This window comes from Simochromis diagramma, unplaced genomic scaffold, assembly GCF_900408965.1.
Source record: "Simochromis diagramma unplaced genomic scaffold, fSimDia1.1 OVJJ01000562.1, whole genome shotgun sequence".
Lineage (NCBI taxonomy): Eukaryota > Metazoa > Chordata > Actinopteri > Cichliformes > Cichlidae > Simochromis > Simochromis diagramma.
The window spans coordinates 137,312-160,160 of NW_024387126.1; the positions used below are offsets into that span (position 1 = coordinate 137,312).

The 22,849-nt window shown below is 39.2% G+C and overlaps 2 protein-coding genes and 1 long non-coding RNA gene across 4 annotated transcripts in view; 2 read left to right on the forward strand and 1 right to left on the reverse strand.

The window, feature by feature from the left end:
- Positions 1 to 22,849, forward strand: part of LOC120743404 (obscurin-like) — a 170,058-nt gene that overhangs the window by 132,876 nt on the left and 14,333 nt on the right. The window lies entirely within an intron of this gene.
- LOC120743405 (immunoglobulin superfamily member 1-like) lies at positions 52 to 18,687 on the reverse strand. Its single transcript, XM_040047026.1, has 9 exons — positions 18,438 to 18,687; positions 18,049 to 18,081; positions 11,023 to 11,304; positions 10,061 to 10,342; positions 8,815 to 9,078; positions 3,871 to 4,179; positions 2,160 to 2,417; positions 1,137 to 1,385; positions 52 to 333 (listed from the first exon to the last, which is right to left on the reverse strand). The coding sequence occupies exons 1-9, from the start codon at positions 18,472 to 18,474 to the stop codon at positions 89 to 91; spliced, it is 1,959 nt and encodes a 652-aa protein (XP_039902960.1). The 5' UTR covers positions 18,475 to 18,687; the 3' UTR covers positions 52 to 88.
- Positions 4,784 to 21,410, forward strand: LOC120743410. 2 transcript variants are annotated; one of them, XR_005698182.1, is made up of 3 exons: positions 4,784 to 4,999; positions 13,460 to 13,464; positions 21,395 to 21,410. It is a non-coding gene; the product is annotated as an uncharacterized LOC120743410 (long non-coding RNA). The 2 variants fall into 2 exon arrangements; XR_005698181.1 differs by lacking the exon at positions 13,460 to 13,464 and adding an exon at positions 17,474 to 17,478 and having other exon boundaries at positions 21,395 to 21,409.

Below are 22,849 nucleotides of genomic sequence, written 5' to 3' on the forward strand. Positions count from 1 at the left end.
TGTTTGTTTAAAATAATAATAAAAAGTATTTTACCAACCTGGTAAAGCAGGAATCTGTGAAAGAGACAAATGTTATTACACATGTTTGTCATGTATAAATTGTTCCACTGATATTTTGTGTCATGAGATCAGAATACATGTATATGTGTGAATAATTAAAGTGTATGTAGTAAATAAACTCTCTAATACAGCATGAAAAGAAGAGGCTCTTACACTTGGACTGTCTGCAGCGATACAACAAGAGCAGGAGAATAATAATGAGAGAGACTCCACAAATCAGTCCAACAATCAACCACACAGGAGATGAAGAGCTGTCAGCTCCAGACACAGTTACTGTAACAACAAACAATAATGAATATTTCAGTGAGGTAACCAGGCAGGTCTCCGAGGATCCTTTCTAGGAAAATAAGGTTTGTATGCTAACAGATTTTCCCTTTGTTTCAGTTTCTTCCTGCTTCAAGATTCTTTTCATGCCATCATTCACCTCCAGTCAGACGCCTGCCGCCTTGGATCATTGCCCCCCTATTCACCACCACTGCTGCCCCCTCAGAGACTCTTCGTCACTTGCCTGCCTGCCCATCGTTCAACAGTTTCCACAGACCTCTGCTTTATCCTTTACCCCCAGCTAGTCTGGACTCCAAGTAAGGCATTGTTGCAGCCACTTTATGAACACTCTCTGTCTTGTCACATTCCCTCTCAGATTTCCTGCCCTAACTGCTCTCTCCTCTCCCACAGATCTGCCGCCCTCACACTGTTATGGCCGCTCCTCTGGCCTGTCTCTCTCACCTGAGTTAAGATGTTTTTGTAGGACTCGCTCATTAAGTTTAGGTTCATTTATGTTTTGTTCTTGTTGACCAAGTCAAAGCTCACAATCTGTTGTGTTAAATTATTTATCCTTTGTTTGAGCAAACTTTGACTCATTACATCCTCTGCTGTTTTCACCTGAGTCCCACACTTGAGTCCTGAATCACAACGATATTAAACCTGACAATATAGAGATATTATATAATAGTTTTATAAAGTTCTTACAAAATAGATCCAGGTGACTTCGAGCCTTTAATAAACAGACAATCTAATGTTCCTTCTCAAGCATGAAACTCATTTATAAAAATCCATCACGTGTTGATCCTGCTCACCTTTAACTGACATCCAGCTCTGTGCTGACTCTCTTCCTGAGTACTGACACTTGTAGAAACCTTCATCAGACTTTGACACTGCAGAGATCTTCAGCTCCCCTCGGGGATCATTTTGAATAAGTTTGTCATTGTGATAGAAAAACACATTGGAAAGTATTTTTTGTGTTCTCAAACTGCAGCTCAGATTAACAGAAGCTCCCTCAGTCACAGGATGAACAGGACTCACCAGGATAGGAACATTACCATCATCTGTGAAACAATCACACACAATTGTTTCAGTCAGACCAGCTGGTACAAAACTTTTAGAAAAAGCTCTGAGTCGTGTCTCATGATCTTCATGCAGACCTGGTTTCAGAGAGATTTTCTGAGAGCCTGGTTTTAATGACTGGAGACAATATTGAACTAGAGACAATATTTCATGTTTAGATGTTCAGTTCAGTGGGTTCATCATGTGGATCATTCATGTAGTCACCACTTGCATTTTTTAGAAGGCTGAGGGTCCATGGAGTAAATAAATGCATCGTGTTACATTTTATAGGGAGATTGTTGAATCTGTTATGTTATCGCTACATGGTTTTGCAAACTTTCTGTCAAGCTCAGATCCCAAATTCAAAATTTGATTAAGTGGGCTGGAAATATAGTTGGGATGCTCCCTTTATTTTCCCTGCAGGAGTCAAATATACAAATTGTAAACATTTGTATAGTTGTGTTATTTAAATAATGGAGACAATAAAAGTTCATCTAATGTGATAACAGAGATGTTGAGCTCTTTAGAGTTTTATTCTGACAGAGAAAATATAAAATTACTGTCTGCAAGTTTTTACAAACGTGATGTTTGAAAAGCATGAAAAGATCGAGTGAAATGAGACCAACAACCAAGACTATTTTGATACTTTGTCTAAAATTATCTCAGTTTTTTTTGTTTTGCCACATAGAATTACTTCACATAGAGCAAAGCTGAGACAAATGTTCATGTGACGTCTAAATCATTCAGATCCAAGAAGTAAATGTATAATAACATACTCTGTACAGTGATGTTGACTGCACTGCTGAACTCTCCTGATCCAGACTCACACCAGTACACTCCAGTATCTGACTTTGATGCTTTGATGTCACATGTGGATCCAGTCATTCTCCAACAGTCAGAGAGTCGGCCGTCCTCAGAGAACTTCCTCACTCTCCACTCAGTGAAGTTTCCCTCACAGGTCAGTGAGACAGAGTCAGAGGTGAAGTGTTGCACTCTGTCAGGACTCACTGTGAGAGACGCTGCTGAATGAACATCTGGAAACAACATGCAGTGAAGAGACAAAGCTCACAGATGTTAGGACTGCTATCACCCCATTTTACTTTAGAATGGCACACCAGTAAACCAGGATTCTCATGATTTTTGATCCCCTCTTTGACTCAGACTAACAGAAGTGTTTTTGCGGTCTTCTTTTGCGAATCTTGTGAATCTTGGTTGGCGCGTGGTGAAACTAAGTGTGCAGCAAAAAGCTGCAGAAGCTAATTAGCCTTTGTTTATATCATTACATGGAGTCTGGAGAATTTTTGGATCGGTTTTGTTTGTTTTGCATTTATGTAACTGCTCTTTGAATCATCACTTATTTTTGCTGTGTTCGGTGGTTGTAGAAATGGCTTATTTGAGCATTTAGATTAGATTTTCTGTGGATATTACACATGGTGATATTTGCATAAAAGGCGTGACATCATGGGTTACATAACTTTTAAGCTGGGGCGTTGGAGCTTAATCTGTCAGCAGAATTCTTTCTACAAGTTTCCAAATCATACTGGCTGAGGTTAAAGGCAAATCATTCACGGGGCTTTAGCTTTAACCCTGATCAGCACTAATAGAACAGACAACACTGAGTCTGACAACAAGCCCTGAATCACACAGACAGTCAAATCAGTGGAAAACAAAGGAGCCGAATACTGACATGTTTAAGATGATCTAACCCACATGCTTTATCTGCTGGCAGCTCATATAGAGCTTGGTACAGGTCATGTGACATCATGAGCTTTGAGTCATCACTCTCAGCATCATCCACCTGATACAGATCACTCTGAACACACTTCAGTCATTTGCTGTAATGTTTCTGTCATAATTCTGTGATATTGTCTGTTTCACAGATTCCTTCTACAGTGAGATATTTTGCAGCAGCAGGACCAAAACTAAAAACCTTTGAAGTATATTTTAAATGAACAATAACAGCAGCTGTTATTTGTGACGTCTTCTTCTAGCGTCCATCTGTAGTCAGTGTTTGTCTTGTATTTGTCAGAGCTGTTAATCTGCCTGCTGACATCTTTGTTTCTTTATTAACTATATTTGACTTTTTTATCTGAACACCTACCTGAGCACCAAACAAAGAGTCTTAACTGTGTAAATCCTGTCTGTGCACTAAGTAAAAATAATCAGTACAAACAGTAACACGAGTTTAAATATCAAAGTAAAAGTATTCAAAGAGAAAACATTTAAAATCTCATAGATGTCTTTTGTTTTTCACGTTATCACATTAAATAAAAACTGAAAAATAAGAAAAGGAAACGAAGAAATTCAGTTTGGTTTGATCACAGAGAGAAAGGAAAATATTCAGTTCAGTTCTTCTTTTGGGGAGTTTTAATGTACACAGGCATAAATGGTTGTCATGGAGATGAGATTTTAATGGTCTAAATCCTGGTGAATAAAAATGATGAGCTAACATGAGCTCATTGAAAGGACAGAGAGAAACAAACTGACCTGCAGACCAGACAAACTTTGGTTGACTGTGATCAGTGAGATACTCTGGGTCTCCTCTTCCAGCTCTGCACACATATCCTGCTGTGTGTGTCTGTCCATGAATGATGTAGGAGTTGTTTGCAGTCCTATTGCCATCAGGTAGCAGCTCATAACTGGAGGATTTATAGTTGAATGTTTTCAGATCAGGAACAGCTTTATACCAGTAGAAGCTCCATCCTGCAGACGGATGTTCAACCTCACAGTTCAGAGTTACTGAGGCTCCAGGACTCAGCCATGATGGAGACACAGTGAGGACAGGACGGGGTTCATCTGTTCAACAAAGATTTTCTCTCAGTGAACATGTAGTACAGTCTCTGAACAGTGAGCTCAGTTTATACAAAGAATAATAATCTCAGTCTATATGAACAGAAACACATTTTACAAAGTGTTCAAACATCTTAAAGGAAATATGACAGCAAGCAGGAGAAATCTGAGTGAGGGGAAGAGATTCAACAAGAGAGCAAGTTATAAACAGATGCATTTTTATTTCCAGTCTTTCACAGTGATGGTGTCCAACTTCAGTCCTGGTGGATAAAATCTGTTTGATGCAGTTTGAATGAGGATTTGGTGAGTCACAGTTGGTTTTCTTTGGTGTCAGTTAGCATGCTATGTGCTTGTTCTTTACTAAATCTGATGTTGAAGCCTCTGATAGCTAAGATGAGACCTAGTAAGGTTGTTTTATATTCTTTTGCTGTGGAAGCTGACATTTCCTGTCGATGTGCACAGATGTCTTTAGGCCACATTAATAAGCACGCTGCCATTACAGGGAGCAGTTTGGATGTGATTTCCAGCTGACTGTTAGGAATGCTGGAATAAGACCTCAGTGTTTATGTTGCACAACAGGCCAGGTTAATTAGCCGAGTGCAGATCTTGGCGTTGAAACCTGATACTGCTGAACCTTAATGATCCACCTCTAGGAGATCTGAACTTCCACTGAAATCTTCTGTTCCTAATAATAATGTATACTTTATTGATCCCCATGGGGAAACTCCTCTCTGCATTTAACCCATTTACTCAGTGAAGCAGTTAGCAGCCACTGGGCGCCCGGGGAACAGTGTGTAGGGATGGTACCTTGCTCAGGGGTACCTCAGTGGATTAGAGCCCCCGACCTTAAGACCTTAACAAAAGCCCTGGATTCCTGATGGATCAACTGATATTCCAGAGAAACTGACTCACACTTCTGAACTGTGACACGACTCCACCATAAACTCTGTTACTGCGACACACAGAGGATTTAATCCAAGAACTGATTCCACACCAGACTGTGACTGTGAAAAGTTTTCTCTGTAAATCTGTGGACAGCTGATTTTGTGCTTTCAGTGTTGTAATTCCATTCATTGTGTTGGTGTTGTACTGGTAACTCACTGTGTTACTGATTATTCCTAAACAGCCACTCTGCAGGTCTAGTGAGTAAACTGAGTCGGCTCATATTGATCAGAGTTTGAAGAGCAGCTGAAAGAAAGCTGGTTAACCCTGAAGGAGCTAACACAGGTTAACTTGTAGTTAACACAGATAAGAGTCAAACTAACTTGAACTGGACAGAGAGAGAGACATTTATTTATATTATTACATTAATGCATAAATTAATGTAAACTGGAAACTGTTTGTATATTTCCGTGCCTTCTGTTTCCCAAAAACAAGTTCAAAGTTCACCCTGATCTGTGGTCTGTTATTTTAGGGCAGCTAGGTATAAACTGCTGGTGTGAACAAAGACTCTGGTCCTAGTTATCTGTAAATGTCTATGTAACCCATGGTTATTTTTATTGTAAATGGTATTTTTTTTTTAAGTTTTACTTTTTGGTAAGTTTAAGTTTTCCTATGTACCTTGAATGCACCGCAGCGCTGCTCTACAGTGTGCATTATATGTGCTCCATATTGTCTGCGCGGAGCAAGGTACATCTCTGTATATTGCACTGTGTTTAATGGGTAAAAGAGCTCCATGAAACTTTGTTTTGAGCAGTGATTTTGTTTTGTAGATGCACAAAGCTGTTGTGGAACTTTCAATCCTGTTGAGCTACAGAGTTAATGTATTGTGTGAAGAATATCCTGGTGAGTCTCGAATTATGCAAATTGAATTGTGATACACAGTCCGGTTTCAAAGTTATAAAATCGGTCAGGATATGATGTTTTGTTGGAAATGTGATTGCAGAAGCTGTTAAGGATTTCTTAGCTGTGTTAGCCCTGTGAGAAGTATGCTAGCATACCCACATGTGCTCCCTGGGCTAATGCGCTTGCATGAGACACTTTTCATGGTTCACTTGATTTGGACTAAAATGTATAACATTGTTATTGGCCAGTAAGAACTGTATAGATGTATGATATGTAAAGACACTTCGAGGTATTTGATTTTACTTTTTAAAATTTGTACAAATGGGATACAGGGAAGATTAGTCGGTAGAAATATGTGCTTTATTACAAGAGAAGTGATTGCTCCGCAGATTTGTGTGCAGGCCGTTTTTTTAAAGAAAATAAAAAAATGGCCTGCAGCAGATCTTTTTGGTAGAAATCTGCTGCAAGGACCGAGCGGTGCCATCTAAGGACTAGGGATGGGTACCGGTATCGGTTCTGACATAAACAGTAGTAATCAGACCGAAAAGCAGCGCACATTTCGGTGCTTTATTTTGGTGCTTTTTATTCGTGAGATGTCATACACTTTGGACTCTAGCCAATCATTTTTCCTTTCCAAGGATAGAAGGCGGGCCCAGGTACGTATGTTCTTTTAGAGCAGAGCTACAGATTAAAAATGCCCAAGGCGAAGCAGTCAAAAGTCTGGCTGTACTTCACAGCAAAATATGCAAACGCAGCAGCCTGCAACAAGTGCTTTAAGGTGATACTGTGATACTGTGCAAAGGAGGTAACACCTCGAATCTGATGAAACACCTGGCGAAGCATACCGTTTTTTTAAAAGCCGAGAAATGCGCCGTATTTGATAGCTTGCTGCAAGACCTCACACCGAGCAGCGCATCTACTGCGGGTGTGGTGCCTGTTATCGGACCCGGAGCTAGCAACATCCCCCAAGAACCCGAAGAGGAGAGTCCTGGCCCGTAGCCCTGCCAGGGTAGCAGAAATGATGACGGATGATGATGGCAGCAGCAGCCGTTCTTCTCTGGGTGAGTAGCTTAGCCGTATAGTGACGCATGACAGCCACGAGAAGCCGACGGGTAAAGAGATAGTTTTTTATCGGATTACGTTGTGGAAGAGAAATTGTTCGAGCCATGTTTCCGATGCAACAAAGAGGCAGATGGCCTGGATTGCAGCCATTCGAAGACCAAATATAACGTCCAGGAACACTTCAGCTCACATGTTAGTCTGCTCCAAGCATTTCCACAAAGATAGGTTTTCTGTTGTAGTTATTACGTAATTTATCATAACATAATTGTTGATGTAGTTTACAAATAAGTCTTATATTGATTTGAATTGAATTAGTTGCGCTACGCTGCTTTGTTCACTGTGGCTTTGCGGGCTAATGTTTGTTGTGTTTTGTAGGAAAACCAGCCTACAAAATGCTGGAATGCGATCCAGACTGGGCACCTCTATCAACCTGGTCATACCGAGTTTAAAGCTGCTATCACAGCGAGATTTGATCGGTTAAGAGAGAGAGTGATACCAAAACAGCCACGAAACGTCCCGCATATATGTGCCCAAGGGTTGTATTGAAGCAATCAAGTGATGAATAACTGTATTCCAGTATGTTGTGTTTTTTTTTTTTTTTTTTTGCATTGTTGATTTGTTAGTCAGCGAAGCAGCTAATAAAGCATGATGGAATACAATTTTGCATCTTTCTTGTCAGATTCTATAATAGAATGAAACAATAATGCCAGTTATAAATAAAGACAATAAATTGAATGAATTACGAAACACTCATTTTTTTTCTATTAGATCGGAAAATGTTGTGTAATACTACAACCTGAAACGACAAATAGATTGCGTTTGCCTGTACAGGAGATAGAGGAAAATAATTTAACAACAGCTGTGAAATGGAATAGTCCAAATCACCAAAGTAAACTGGACCTGGGCTTGTTGCAGGGAGCTGAAGTTAATAAACATCTTGTGAGTGTATGCATTAAAACTTAGGACCATATAATAATAAAATGTGCGTGATGAAAGTTGGGCAGCACGCTAACGTCCTTACTTCACTCTGTATGCTCGTATGGGTCTGACCCTTTTACTCCTTTGATTTTTTTTTCCTTGTCCTTTTTTTTTTTTTCCTTTTCGTCAAGTCTGTCTTTGTACGGACCTGCCGTGTTGTCCGTCGTTTTGTGCATAACTGTTTTTGGGGCAAATAAAATGCAAGTAGGGATTAAAACCGCAGAATTAACGATTACCGGTGCTGGAAATACTAGTGCTTGATGCAGTGTTTTGATTTTGTTGCCACGGGTACCCACAAAGCAATGCGTGAAAGTCACGTGGTCTGTCAATCTCTATAAAATGAGGCCATATTGTTGTCTGCAGTTCAGAGTTCATTAAGTGAAAAAGATGCAGTGTGTGTTTCTGATGAGAGCAGACTCTTTAACTAAAGCCTCTAAGATTCATTTAAAAGAGGTAACATGTTAAAAACAACTGAAGTAACTGCATCATATGTTGGTGCAACAGGTAAAAAATAAAAATAAGACAAATACAGAAGAGAAAATATTGGATGTAACTGTTGTTCTTAGTGGATGTGGTGGAGCAGCTGAAACAGGTTCAGCATTTGTTCTGCACTTCATGTATTAGAGCTGCACAGCAGAGAGGTTACTCTGATATGTTTTGTTCTCTTCACTGTGAATAAAAAGCTGCTTTTTACAGTTTTTTGTTATCAGAATAAAAGAAAAATATTTTACTTAACAGCACAAAAGAAACAGCTACAAAGCTGCAAAACAAGTGATTTCACTTATTTTGATGGCAGATGATGTGGATGAAACTTACTTAATACAGTCAGTCTGATGATATCACTCCACTCTGTTAACAAATAGTCCCTTCTGCCCCGGCAGCTGTATCCTCTTCTGTCAGACTCAGTAACTGTGGTTCTGTATTCATTGGATTTTTCAGGTATGTTTTTCTGGCCTTGTCTCCATTCATACGTCCACTGAGCCCCTTCACCTCCCTGAATCTCACATCTGACAGTGACTGTCTCACCTCTGTATATCTGAGTCCAGGATGGCTGCAGGGTCACAGTGGGCTTAGTGGGAACTGTTCACATAAGAATGATCCAGTTAGGAGAAGAGAAACATGAAAACTCTGCTGTTTATAACATAAGAGGAGAGTCACTGCAAAACAGCTGATTCACAGACAAACAGTTTAAACTTTAAAACAAAGTCACATCATAACAATTTCAAACTGTAACACAACATTTTTTACAAAGTGTGCAGTATTTACTTTGCACAGTTATCATCTTTTGTTCAGATTCCAAAAGTTACAGATTATTTTTCATGAGTTGACAGCAGATTAAGAAGACTGGAAGAAATTATCATGTGAGAAACGTTTTCTAAAAGTTGTGATGAGGTCATCATGTGAAACTGGTGCAGTTGCTGATTTGGGACATTGGAGTGTGTCACACTTGTAGTTATTGTATAACAAACAGGTTTCAAGTGGTTCTAACAGATTTTTCATGAACTGAACCTTAAACCACTGATCCACTAATGCATCTGTTCTACACTGGAGGTTCTTCTAGCTGTCGTATCATTAAAGATATTATGACACTCATGAACACCTTTATTTTTCATTAATTAAAATAACTGAATGCCATTAACAGTAATTACATGAAAGAATCTAAGTGGAACCTGTAATGTAGCAGAACAGTCTCTAATAAAATGAGGTTATATTGTAGCCAAACCTGAAACGTCGAGGAATTAATGTAAAAATGCTAAAAACAAAGGAAATAACTGATCTGCAGTGATAAACTCCACATGTGCAGCCATGAGGTCAAGATGGGAGCGACTGGGATTATTACATTTGGACTGATTTTTTTTCATCAAACTAACAAAATATTTTTCAGATGTTTCACTGAGTGATTATTAAATATCTTTATAATGACACGAAAAGATATTTTAAACTGCTTTTTATCCAAAACAACAAAATAAACCTACAGTGCTGTTGAAAGACAAAGTGTTTGGTTGAGTTGATGAAACATTGTTCAGTATAAATTAAAATGTGTGAAATATGTCCAACTTACTTATTACTCTCAATGGCGTGCTATTACTCCACTCTGTCCAGGAAGAGCTTCTTGTGGCCCGGCAGCTGTATTCTCCACCATCAGACTCAGTAACTCTGCTGATTCTGTATTCACTGGATGTTGGAGGTGTGTTTAACTTGGCTGGTCTCCATTCATACGTCCACTGAGCTCCTTCACCTCCCTGAATCTCACATGTGACAGTGACTGTCTCACCTCTGTGTATCACACCGCTGTTTAACTGAGTCTTGGATGGCTGCAGGGTCACAGTGGGCTTAGGAGGAGCTGTTTAAATAAAAAATATAACATCATCAGACTTATAGAAATATGAAATGATCATTGAAGCTGTCTTGGTTTTATTGCTCTTGTTAGTGGTAATCACATTTTTTTCATCGCAGTGTCAATTTGACTGAAAATCAACATTAAAAACTTTAATAAAAACAAACAGATTAAACCTGGTAATTTGCTGATATTTAGACTCTGCCAGCAAAGTGACTGAAAACAACCAGGTGTGCACAAATCTAAACTGTGACACTGAACATCAACACATAAACACACAATATCATGTAAACAACTTCAGTTTCTCAGATTTTACATTGCATAAACAATTTTTATAGTCAAATATTGACCGAAACTAGACTGGAAAAAAATTACATTCTTATTTTGCCCCAAACTCATTATGTTTAATTTGGCAAATTAAAGATAAATAAAGTAAAAGAAACTGCTGCTATGAGTAAACATACCAGCAGTTAGAGAAAGGCTAAAGTAGCAGAGCAGTCTCTCCTAAAATGAGGCCAAATTGTAGTCAAATCGAAACTTGCTAAATGCTAAAACTAAAGATCTGCATCATGACACTGAGCTGCAGTGATGAAAACTCCACATGTGCAACAACTGAGGTGAAGAAACTGGGATCATTACGTTTGTATTTCATTTTTCATCAAACCTACTGAATATGTCCAACTTACATAATACAGTTAATTTGGTGATATCACTCCACTTTGTCCAGGAGGAGCTTCTTTTACCCCGGCATTTGTATCCTCCACTGTCAGACTTAGTAGCACTGCTGATTGTGTATTCTCTGGATGTTGGAGGTGTGTTTAACTTGGCTGGACTCCATTCATACGTCCACTGAGCTCCTTCACCTCCCCGAATCTCACATCTGACAGTGACTGTCTCACCTCTGTATATCTCACCGCTGTATATCTGAGGCCAAGATGGCTGCAGTGTCAAAGTGGGCTTAGGAGGAGCTGTTAAAAATAAATCATGAGCAGGCTTACAGAAATACAAATTTAACGCTGTCCTGCCTTTTTTGCTCTTGGGAATAATATTTTTGCATCGTGTTGTAAATATGACTTGCAATAAAAAGTTCTGACATGTTGATTATTACTTAAAGAGATAAATACATGACTGCATTTCTGATGTCATGAGTCTGAAATGTAGGTTTCTTCAAATTCTACTTTTGTTTGTTATTGCCTTGAAATTTTCCAGCAGAGCAGCAGCTGATGGCAGCATGTGTTCAGCGTGTGTTCAGCGTGTGTTCAGTCGAGGAGATTCAGTGACAACATTTATAGCTTTGTCCGAGTTTAGCTGGAGGACATTAGCTCACATTCAGTTTGAGCCTCAAAGTCATCAGTCATTAAGAGAACTCAACATGCCAGGGTCACATGGTCTAAGTACAGCATATCTTTGTGTCATCAGCATATGCAAAATAAGAAGATGCACCATGTGTCTCCATTACATGTCCAATACTAAGGACATATAAGGAGAGCAGGATCAGACTGACTCTATTGTGCTGAACACAACAGTAGTTTTGCCAAAATCTGTTTGTAATTTTATAGTCCAAGTCCAAACTTTTCTGAACCAGTCAATTCATACAAACTTTTAAAAAGATAATCAGGAATGTAAACATGTCACAGGAAACTGTTTACAACATCAAGCACGTGGGCTCAACAAAAATCACAAGTTTACTAAAAACTTCATCAGCAGCAGATCAAGGTAACTCTCACTAATGTTCCATAAACATCTGATCCACATATGGAGCTGTTCTACATTAGAGGTTTTTCTTGTGTCACTGAAGGTGAGACTCGTGAACACCTGTGGTGGGTGTGGTTTGGAGCTCAGTTGCAGGACAGGGGTGGAGCAGCAGGTTGAGGGGACAGCATCAGGGGTGGGTGGCAGAAACAGCTGATCCCAGCCGCACTAATGACCTTTTCCCTTATTTTAGTAGCTGCACGTGTCTGGAGGATGGGAGTCAGACTGAGACTGAGAGTCAGAGTGGAGCAGAATGGAGCAAATGGCTCCAGCGTGTGTGTGTGTGTGTGTGTGTGTGTGCGGAAATAGAAATAAAAAGTGAGAACAGAATCCAAAAGCTCTCTACTTGTGTGTGTTTGGGGGTGTGGTGCCAGGGACAAGTGGCAGAGTGCTACAACTACTATGTTTTCATCAATTTCAAAATGTCATCTTGAACATGAATCCAAAAGAAAGCTGTAATGAGAAAGGCTTAAATAGCAGACCAGCGTCTGATATAATTCAACTACATTTTGGTCAAACCTGAAAGCTCGAGGATTTAATGTAAAAATGCTAAGAAAAAAAAAGACCTGATGGAACTGCAGCAATAGAATCCACATGTGGAAATCGTTTTGCCTTCCAGATACATTTGGATATTAATCTAAAAAAAATAGTATTATTGAAAGTATTGATATTAAAAATATTTTGTTGTGTCATTGGATGAAACATCATGCAATGTAAATTAAAAAGAGTGAAATATGTCCAGCTTACATGATACAGTCAGTCTGATGATGTCACTCCACTCTGTGAAGAACCTGTCTGTTCTGCCCCGGCAGCTGTATCCTCCACCATCAGACTCAGTAACTGTAATTTTGTGTTCATTGGATGTTGAAGGTGTGTTTAACTTGTCTGGACTCCATTCATACGTCCACTGAGCTCCTTCACCTCCCTGAATGTCACAGCTGACAGTGACTGTCTCACCGCTGTATATCTGAGTCCAGGATGGCTGCAGGGTCACAGTGGGCTTAGAAGGAGCTGGTCAAACAAAAAATATATCATTAGCAGATGGATAATTTCACTTGAAAATCAACAATAAATGTCACGGTCTGTGTGGAGGGAGGCATGAAAGGACCCACAATGCAGACTCAAACGTAGAGGCCAGGCTGAAACTCAAAACGGGAGCTTTATTGCTGAACACTGGAAAAACTAAACTAACCTTGGCAATACAAAATGAACTTGGTAGGTATGGCAAACACAACACACAGACATATATGAGGGAGGACACAATGCTGAACACATCAGGAAGACTGAGGACTTAAATACACACACGAGGTGATCAGGAGAAGTGGCAACACATGGACGAACAGCTGAAACATGAGCATAATGACGTCAAAGGGGAAGTGCAAAACTAAACACACTAAACACAGGAACATAGGACCTTTTTCAAAATAAAACAGGAAACATAATGAAACGCAGACATGACAACGTGAACTTGACAACAAAAGACATGCAGACACAAAACACATAAGGACAAGGGAGACTGAACGCAGGGGTTGAAAACACAAGGGGAAACTAATAACCAAATGAACTTAGAAAACCCACTGAACACTGGGTCAAAAGACCCAGGAGCGTGACAATTAAAAAAATGTATTAAATGAATTAAATCAGGTAATTTACTATATATGTTTTTATCTCCAGATGTTTCACTGTGAGTGATTGCTGTGTATTATTATAATTACATTAAAAGCTGTTGTACATCAGATTTAATATTTAGATATTTAAATAAAAACCAAAAGCTTGAGGTTTGTTGAAAGACAAAGTATTTTGTTGTGTTCTTCAATGAAACATTGTGCAAAATAAATTTAAATGAGTGAATCCCACTTACATAATACAGTCAATGTGATGTTGTCACTCCACTCCGTCCAGGACGAGTCTCTTTTGCCCCGGCAGCTGTATCTTCCCCCATCAGACTCAGTAGCACCGCTGATTGTGTATTCTCTGGATGTTGGAGGTGTGTTTAACTTGTCTGGACTCCATTCATACGTCCAATGAGCTCCTTCACCTCCATGAATCTCACATCTGACAGTGACTGTCTCACCTCTGTATATCACACCGCTGTATATCTGAGTCCCGGATGGCTGCAGGGTCACAGTAGGCTCAGGAGGAGCTGTTTAAATAAAAAATATATGATTAGGAGATTGACTTGTGAGTTTGACTTGAAAATCAATAGCAGAATTATACAAATATCAAATCATCATTAAAGCTGTCCTGGGTTTGTTTTTTTTGCTCTTGTTAATGGTAGTCATAATTTTGCATCCTGGTGAAAATTTCCCTTGAAAATCAACTTTCAGGAGGTTTGTTTAAAAAAACACACACAGGTAATTTGATGATATTTAGAATCTACCAGAGTGAATGAAAACAAACATACAAATAATCCTGAAATGAGGGAAACTGAGTTTTCTGTTCCACAAAGAGAGTTAACTGTTGGTGTTCTCTCTTTGTGTAGACAGCTCTCTGTGTTTTGCTCTTAAAGTTGTGTTTATAAATCTGTGGAGTTATCAAAACATTGGTTCCTTATAGAAAAGTTGTTTCTGTGGCTGGTTGTGATTTCACGTCAGGGCTCAGCCCATTACAGAGGACAAAACAGTAATATAGTTGAGTTCTGTACGGTCTGCAGTTATTCAACTGATTTTTTCCAAAGCCAGTAAAGAGACTGTTTCAGTCATCTGTGTGTGAAGAAATAAAAACATGTAAACGAGTGTCTGTGTCTTTAAATGATCACATGTCTTTATCTTATCATGAAATAAATTATTTTGTGATAAGATAAACAAATTGCTTCATTTGTTTTCCATTTTCTATTTTTTTGAATTCTATTTTGTTGTTATTGTCTTGAAACTTTCCAGCAGAGAAGAAGCTGATGGCAGCATGTGTTCAGCCGAGGAGATTTAGAGACAACTTTTGTCTGAGTTTAGCTGCAGGACGTTAGCTCTCATTCAATTTTGAAATAGTGGTGAAAACTGTGTGTTTGCAGCCACAGACATGAAGAAACTGGGACAATTACATTTGCATTTATTTTTTTCATGTAAGAAACAATTTGTTTTCTCATTTTTACCCTGAGTGATTACTTAATATTAACATAATAACATTAAAAGCTGTTGTGCATGACTTTAGATATCAAACTAAAAAAAGAAACGCACAGTACTGTGGAAATTATTTTGCAATCTTTTTGGAATTAAAATGAGAGAAATGTGTCCAACTTACCTGTTACTCTCAATGTGATGACATCACTCCACTCTGTCCAGGTGGAGTTTCTTCCACCTAAGCAGCTGTATTCTCCACTGTCAGACTCAGTAACTGTAATTTTGTGTTCATTGGATGTTGGAGGTGTGTTTAACTTGTCTGGACTCCATTCATACGTCCACTGAGCTGCTTCACCTCCCTGAATCTCACATCTGACAGTGACTGTCTCACCACTGTATATCTGAGTCCAGAATGGCTCCACAGTCACAGTGGGCTTAATGGGAACTGTTCACATAACAATGATCCAGTTAGGAAAAGAGAAACATAAAAATTCACGACATTAGAGTAGAGTCACAACAAAACAGCCAGCAGTTGTTAAAGTACAAACAACTTCAGTTTTTAAATTAGTGTCCAATCATTAAAACATAATGATTGGTGCATAAAACGTTTACCGGATAGATTTATGCACAGATTTATGCTAATACACAGTCAGTACATGAAGCTCGTTTTGATACAAGGCCTTGGGAAATAGAGACGCTGATGGTGTCACAGCACCCTCTGGTAGAGACAAAATAAAATAAAATAATAAAATAATATAACATAAACAGAATTATAGAAATCTAAAATCATTATAAATATCTGTCCTGGTTTTATTGCTATTGTTAATGGGAATCATCATTTTGTATTCTAGTGACAATTTGACTTGAAAATCAACAAAAACAAGTTTGTTTTCATTGAGGACGCACTGAGCCTAAAAATTATTAATTTGACATATTTAGTTTTCTGAGTACTGGTTTGAACAGTGATTCCCTCCATAATTCGGAGAAGGCCATTTTAAACTTGGAAAAAATATCTAAACTCATCAGTTTCCTGAATGACGAATGAATCACTTTTAGTTTGTGTTTCTTCTCCTTCCTCTGCAGGTGTAGACATCTCTATCAGATATAGAGATTGCACTTAGAGCTCAAAGAGATGATCTCATTGTCAGATGTTTTTTTTCTGAAATCAGATTCTGTCTGCACAGTCCATCAGAGGTCAGAGTCACACTGCCCCCTGCTGGTGTGGTTGTGCTGTCAGCTGTCAGAGTGGCCTTAATTTTAAGTTTTGTAAGTTAGAAAAATATGAGGCTGTTATTGTGATCCTTTTAGTGGAAGGAGAAGAAACCCACAACATCTGCTACACAGATGTTCCAGCTGCAGTTTTCGGCATAACGGCATTATAAGTAACGACGTAACAAACAGACGGTTGAAGCTGTCTTCAGCTTACGGCATCTTATATCAGTTGCACGCGAGTTTTAAGATGTGAGAGATTTGTGACATTTAGCGTGTTTGGAGCGTGTAGTTAGTGTTGTCTTGTGTAGTTAGTGTGTAGTGTTGTGGATAGTTTTGTGTTGTGTGTCAGAACAATGAGGCGACTGCTGTCTCCAGGTAGAAAACAGGAGTGATACACCTGCTGCTGTCAGACCTGCAGGTATCAGGCTGTGATGTTCTCCTTTATAGTGGACAGAAATTATTTTTTTGGAGTGGCACAAATAATTTGTGTGGCATCTTATTGAATAAAGAACAGCTGATTGTTCTGTAAATAGTTTGAAATGACTGGGAGCAGGTGAGCCTGGTTTCTATTGACATAACCACCACCAGCAGACTAACGTCACTTAGATGAGTGAGTAATACGCCACCTGGTGGTTTGTTCTAAGCGTGAGAAAAAGCCTGAGCCTGTAAGCCTGAGCGAAGGGTTTATGAACCCTTTACTTATAGAAAACTCTCCAAATTCACTTGTGGATCTGTCACAGCAGAAGTGCAATCTTGTGAATCATAACTGTGATCTGTTAGCATTGACTAATAAACACGCATGAAAAGGAAATCAGTCAGTTTCAAGGAAACAAACTCTAGTAAATGTAAAGTTTGTGTAGCAGCTGAAACATCTGCTCACATGGTTGCACTCTTGATATGATCATTTTAGTATTTTAACCAATAAATGCAGTGGAGTGTGAGCTGTATCATATACAATATTTTGTCCCTCAGGTTATTCCTGAAATATAGTTTGTTTCAAGTTTGTTATATGACGGGTCACATTTATTCATCCCGTAAGTAAATGATTCTATTGCTCAGCAAATACACTTCTTCCTGGTCTGTTAATGTGAAAGTCCGCCATCTAGTGGTTAAAAAGCGGAAGTGCCAAGTAATGGCTAGAGCTCCGTGTCTGTGATAGTTCTGCATCTGCTGCTCTTGAGATGGGATAAAGTGTAAGTTTGGGGAGATGATGGATTGTTACTACATATTAGTGCTCTGTCCTTCTTGTGGGTCTGTGAAGTTTGTTACATTACTACTGTAAGCTAACTGTTAGTGCTTTGTTTTGCCTGTTAGCATAAAACATGTCAGCATGTGGTATTTGTATTTACGTCACTTGACAGGCTTTGTCCATTTATTGTTGATGTTATGATCTTGCATTGGTCATGTGACATTTGTGCATCTACACTGAGATTAAATGTACCTGCTCTGTTTTGTTGTTACAGTTTTACAGACTGAAAGTGGTACAAATGGTACATCAGTAAAAGCTCTGAAGAACGCCACAGTCTCCACATGGAGCGCTTACTGAAGCCATTTATGTTTAACTGCACAGGCTGAATAGAAGCATTGAGTCTGTGCAGAAGATAACATGTAAACACAGGGAGGATATTATTGAGCACATTATAGGAGATAACAGCTACATATATGAACAGGAAGAAAATAATCATTTCTTACCTTCAGCATTTCCACAGATGACAGTACTGAGCACTAAAATAATGAATAAAACCTCATCAGTCATTATACAACTGACAAGATCAAAAACAATATAAAGTAAGACTTTCTAAAGATACATTTCCAGATGAACAGTAATCACCAAATTTCTGTGCTTCTGTTTGTCAAACAGGCTCAAACATAATAACTCAAACTGTTGTAACACAGTGTGTAACTATAAGTGATGCAAAAAGCAGCAGCGTATCAAACATTTAAACACTTAAAGAATCACAAGTCTGCTTTGTTCCAGCTCTCAGGTAAACAGGTTAAAGCAGTGACTCACTGTAATTCTCACAGATCAGAAACATTTTCATTAATCGCTGCCGTTCAAACAATGTCAGACGTGTACTTACAGAAAAAGCCCATCATGCAGAGCAAAGAGTGCCCCATCGTCACATCCAGCCTGCTGCACTCTGATCCTCAGATAATCAAACAGTTTTAGTTTGCAGAAAAAGAGAAGTTGTGTTTAATATAGATACAACAAGAGTTTTTCTACAGGCTCTTATTCTGATTGGTCTCTCTGTGCTTCCTGCCCTTTCACACAAAACTCAAACAGCTCCTGTAGCTTTGACCGCAGCAGTTGGTTGACATGTTTATATTTCCTGTCCACTGCAAACATAGAAGCTTGTTTCTTTTGTTGTGTTGTTTCCTTTTTCTATAATATACAAAGTTGTTGTGTTGCTTCATGTAAGTATGTTTTGCCATTTTGGGGCATGTTTTGGGTGCAATATCCACTAATATTTGTCTCCTGGCAGGTTTCTGCAGACTGGGAGTCACTGAGAGTGAATATACCAAAACAGCTTTTCTACTTCGGTGCCTGTATTTTCACTAAAGCCTTTTAAAAAAAATAAAAAAATAAAAAAATAAAAATTCTCCTTTTGATTGTTTAACTGATGAATTAAAATGAATTTTTACTTTAGGCTGCATTAAAATGTCTTTATTTTATTCGACTCTTAGCTGAAACATCATCATGCAGTAATATAGTGAAAAAGGCTCCTTTGACCTCAGACCTGTGAAAGTTTCCACCTTGTGGTTAAATTCTGGTTTTAAGTTTGGTGGAGACCCAAACACAGGAAATGACTCAGTGTGTGGCTGAAGTGAGACTAAAGACCTTTATGTTTCACCAACTAAAGAACAATTAAATTCATAGATAAATTCAAAGTTATATTTATTATCTGTTGTCATTTCAAAGTAAAGCAGGAACTCATTTATTCTGCAGACTGTTCTTTGTCTTGCTTTGACATGTATGTGCAGATGCACACTGACCTCAGCCTCTGACTACATGTAAACATAATAAAATAAAACAAGCTGATGATGTGAAACAATGATTGAAACACTGTAATAATGATGTTTGTGTTGAACACCACATGTTACCAACACAGATCATGTGATTGTGTTCAGAGTCAGTTCAAAAAGCAGACCCACATGCTAAATGGTTCTTATACAGCACTTTTTCTACTCTTCTGAGTGCTTCACACAACTTGTGCTTTCACCCATTCATCCATCCATTCGCTTATCCTTTTCAGGGTCGCGGGAGCCTATCCCAGCTGTCATAGGGCGAGAGGCGGGCTACACCCTGGACAGGTCGCCAGTCTGTCACAGGGACAGACAACCATTCACACCTAGTGACAATTTGCCTATCCCCACAAGCTGCATGTCTTTGGACGGTGGGAGGAAGCCGGAGTACCCGGAGGGAACCCACGCAAACACGGGGAGAACATGCAAACTCCACACAGAAAGATTCCAGCCTGATCGTGGAATTGAACTCAGGACTTTCTTGCTGTGCGGCAACAGTGCTAACCACCGTGCCACCGTGCTGCCCTCACCCATTCATACTAGCACATTTTTCTTGGTGCTTTCTGACAAACATTCACACACACATTCATACTTACACCAGTCAACTTACACTTTCCAGTCAACATAAATAAGTGAGACTTAAACACTGTGTGATTCCACAAATGTTAATCTGTCCAAATGATTCAGTGATGTGTAGACTAATAGATCAGAAGATACTGTGGTGTATTACCTACAACATGACTGTAGACGGATCTTATCATAATTATTCCTGAAAGACTTTTACCTTTATTTTTACTCATGTTGCCATAGTAACTTTAACCTCCGAAGACCTGAACTCTTTCATAGCATTTTTATTTCTCTTTGCTATTTGAGCTGATTGGGACCTGATGAATGTAAAAACAAAGAATTACTTTTTATTGATTTTGCTGTACAAGGGCCTGATATCCACATATGGGGACATTCGATTGAAAATTTGATAGAACAGTGGCAGAATAATGTCCTCGTGAGTGGATATCAGGTCCTGTGGAGTACTGTGGTCTAGACAAGACAAAATGTGATGTCCACATTTGTGGACGCCACAGGTAAAATCTTGAAAGCATGCTGAGAAAATGCACAAAGCATTGCAACAAACCACTATTGAACTGTTCACTTATAACTGGACCAAGCTTCCAGTTCCTCTTTACACTTACTGAGGTTTGATAACAAGAATAAGACGACACCACATCCACACCAGAGTTTTTGAAGTGTTTTAGAGCAGTGGGTTGATGTGGATGGTGGTTTGTCCTTGTATATTATGTGCATGTGATCACAGCTCTGGGCCCTGTCCTCAGGCCTCCGTCTTCCTTCTGCTCTCTTTCAGGTGATGTTTGTTTTCTGTGTTGTTTCCTCTTTTTTCTTTTTTTTTTAAATCTCTTTCCTTCTTCTAATTTCTTCTTCCTAATCTGGACCTCCCCACCTGTCAGCTCTGGCACTGTTACAGTAAAGATGTGTATATTTTTTCTTTTACTTTAATACCTGCAAATAGTTAATGGAGCAGTTAAAGCACAGTTTCTATAGTAAGTGTTCTTCCTCATTTTAACTCTGCAGGCTGATGAAGGAAACAACAAAAGATCATTGAGGTTTGTTTCAGTGCAGAGATGGTGCACATAAGACTGCAGCTCCGTGTGAACTTGCAGTTATACAAATAACAATGTTTACACAATATTTTCCATCATTCACGTCTTTTTGAGAAGTGATCCTTCCTGTCACAGTCTGATCTACAGGTCAGAGTCTAAACACTTTCTGCATATGTTCATGGTCTCAATCATTAAACCTTTACATCTTACTGACATGTTAATATTATAAAGTATTTTCCTCATCAGGGTATGAAGAGGACAATAAAGTGCAGTGTGCTTTAGGACCTTATGTTTGCTGGATACTGATGGCTTAAAATAAGACACTGCTACACACAAAACTGTTGTCTCAAACCACAGGCTGCATTTCCTCTTTTGCATGTGGTCGAGATGAAAATGAGGCCGTTCAGTAGATTAAAAATAAACCTGTGGCACAACAGACAGTAACCACCAACAACCCTTCACACACATATCGGCACTGTAGCTATTCTGTATTGTCATTTTTGCGGTTTGATCTTAATGTCTTTAAATTTCATACACAAACAGATGTCATGGTCCTCCAGTCCTCTCTGACTTCCTGTCAGTGCTGTTGTTGTTCCTCTCTCTCTCTCTCTCCTGCTGTCCTCTCCACCTGGGTGGTGCACCATTCCAGTTTCCTGCCTTTGGCCAAAGCAACTGCTGCTCATCATCCTCATCCGATGCTTAAGGTGGTGGCTGAGCTTTAGGCTTTGCTGGATTGTACTTACCTTAGTTACTGTAACCATAGTTCTCACAGTATCGCTTGCTTTCTTTGTCGTGTTTTTGGTTTGGATGTGTTTCCCTTCCTTGGATTCCCTGGAGCTCCCTTTCCCTTCACCATGGTATAAAGCACCTGGTGTCACTTCTGTAAATAGAGTCACCTTTATTATGAACATTCAGAGTCCCGCGTTTGATGCTCAACATCTCATCAAGTTGACTATACTGTCAAACTCAATTACTACTATTACTCCATACTGGAGTAATAGTAGTAATTATCATTGCTACAATTAAGTGTGCGTGACACTGTGTGTGTGTGTGTGTGTGTGTGTGTGTGTGTAAACAAGTTAAAAGTACAGTCACTGTAGTGATGAAACATGCTGGACTACAGAAACAAATCTGTGTCAGCATCAAGACAAACTGTGACGTTTATTCTAACAGTCTGCTTGGATACTGTAAATTTTCATATATATCTGAATTATGAAAGCATAAATCTGTCAGTCTTTCTCCTATACACTGCACAGTGGAAATTTACAGGTATGACAAAGAGTGAAAACAGTTTAAAAGTAGTATCACTGTGGTAAAAACAAGCTGACAATGCATTCATCATCACAGAGCATGCCGTGAGGAACACCTTCAGGAGGGCGAACACCAGGAAGGCAGCAGGACTAGATGCAATCCCTGGCCGGGTCCTTAGAACCTGCGCTGACCAGCTAGCACCGGTGCTCACAGAGATCTTCAACCTCTCCCTGCCCCAAGCTGTGGTTCCCACGTGCTTCAAACAGTCCATCATTGTCCCTGTTCCAAAGAAACAACAGCCCGCTTGCCACAATGACTACCGTCCAGTAGCACTGACTTCAATTGTGATGAAGTGTTTTGAAAGACTGATGAGAGATCACATCACTTCCTCACTTCCTGCCACCATCGACTCACTTTGCTTACCGGACTAATCATTCCCCAGACGATGCCATATCTCACCTGCTCCACACATCCCTGAGTCACCTGGACACTGGCAGAGGGAATTATGTTAGGATGCTGTTCGTGGACTACAGTTCAGCATTCAAAACAATAATTCCCTCTAAGCTTTTCACCAAGTTGACGGATGTAGGATTCAGCTCATC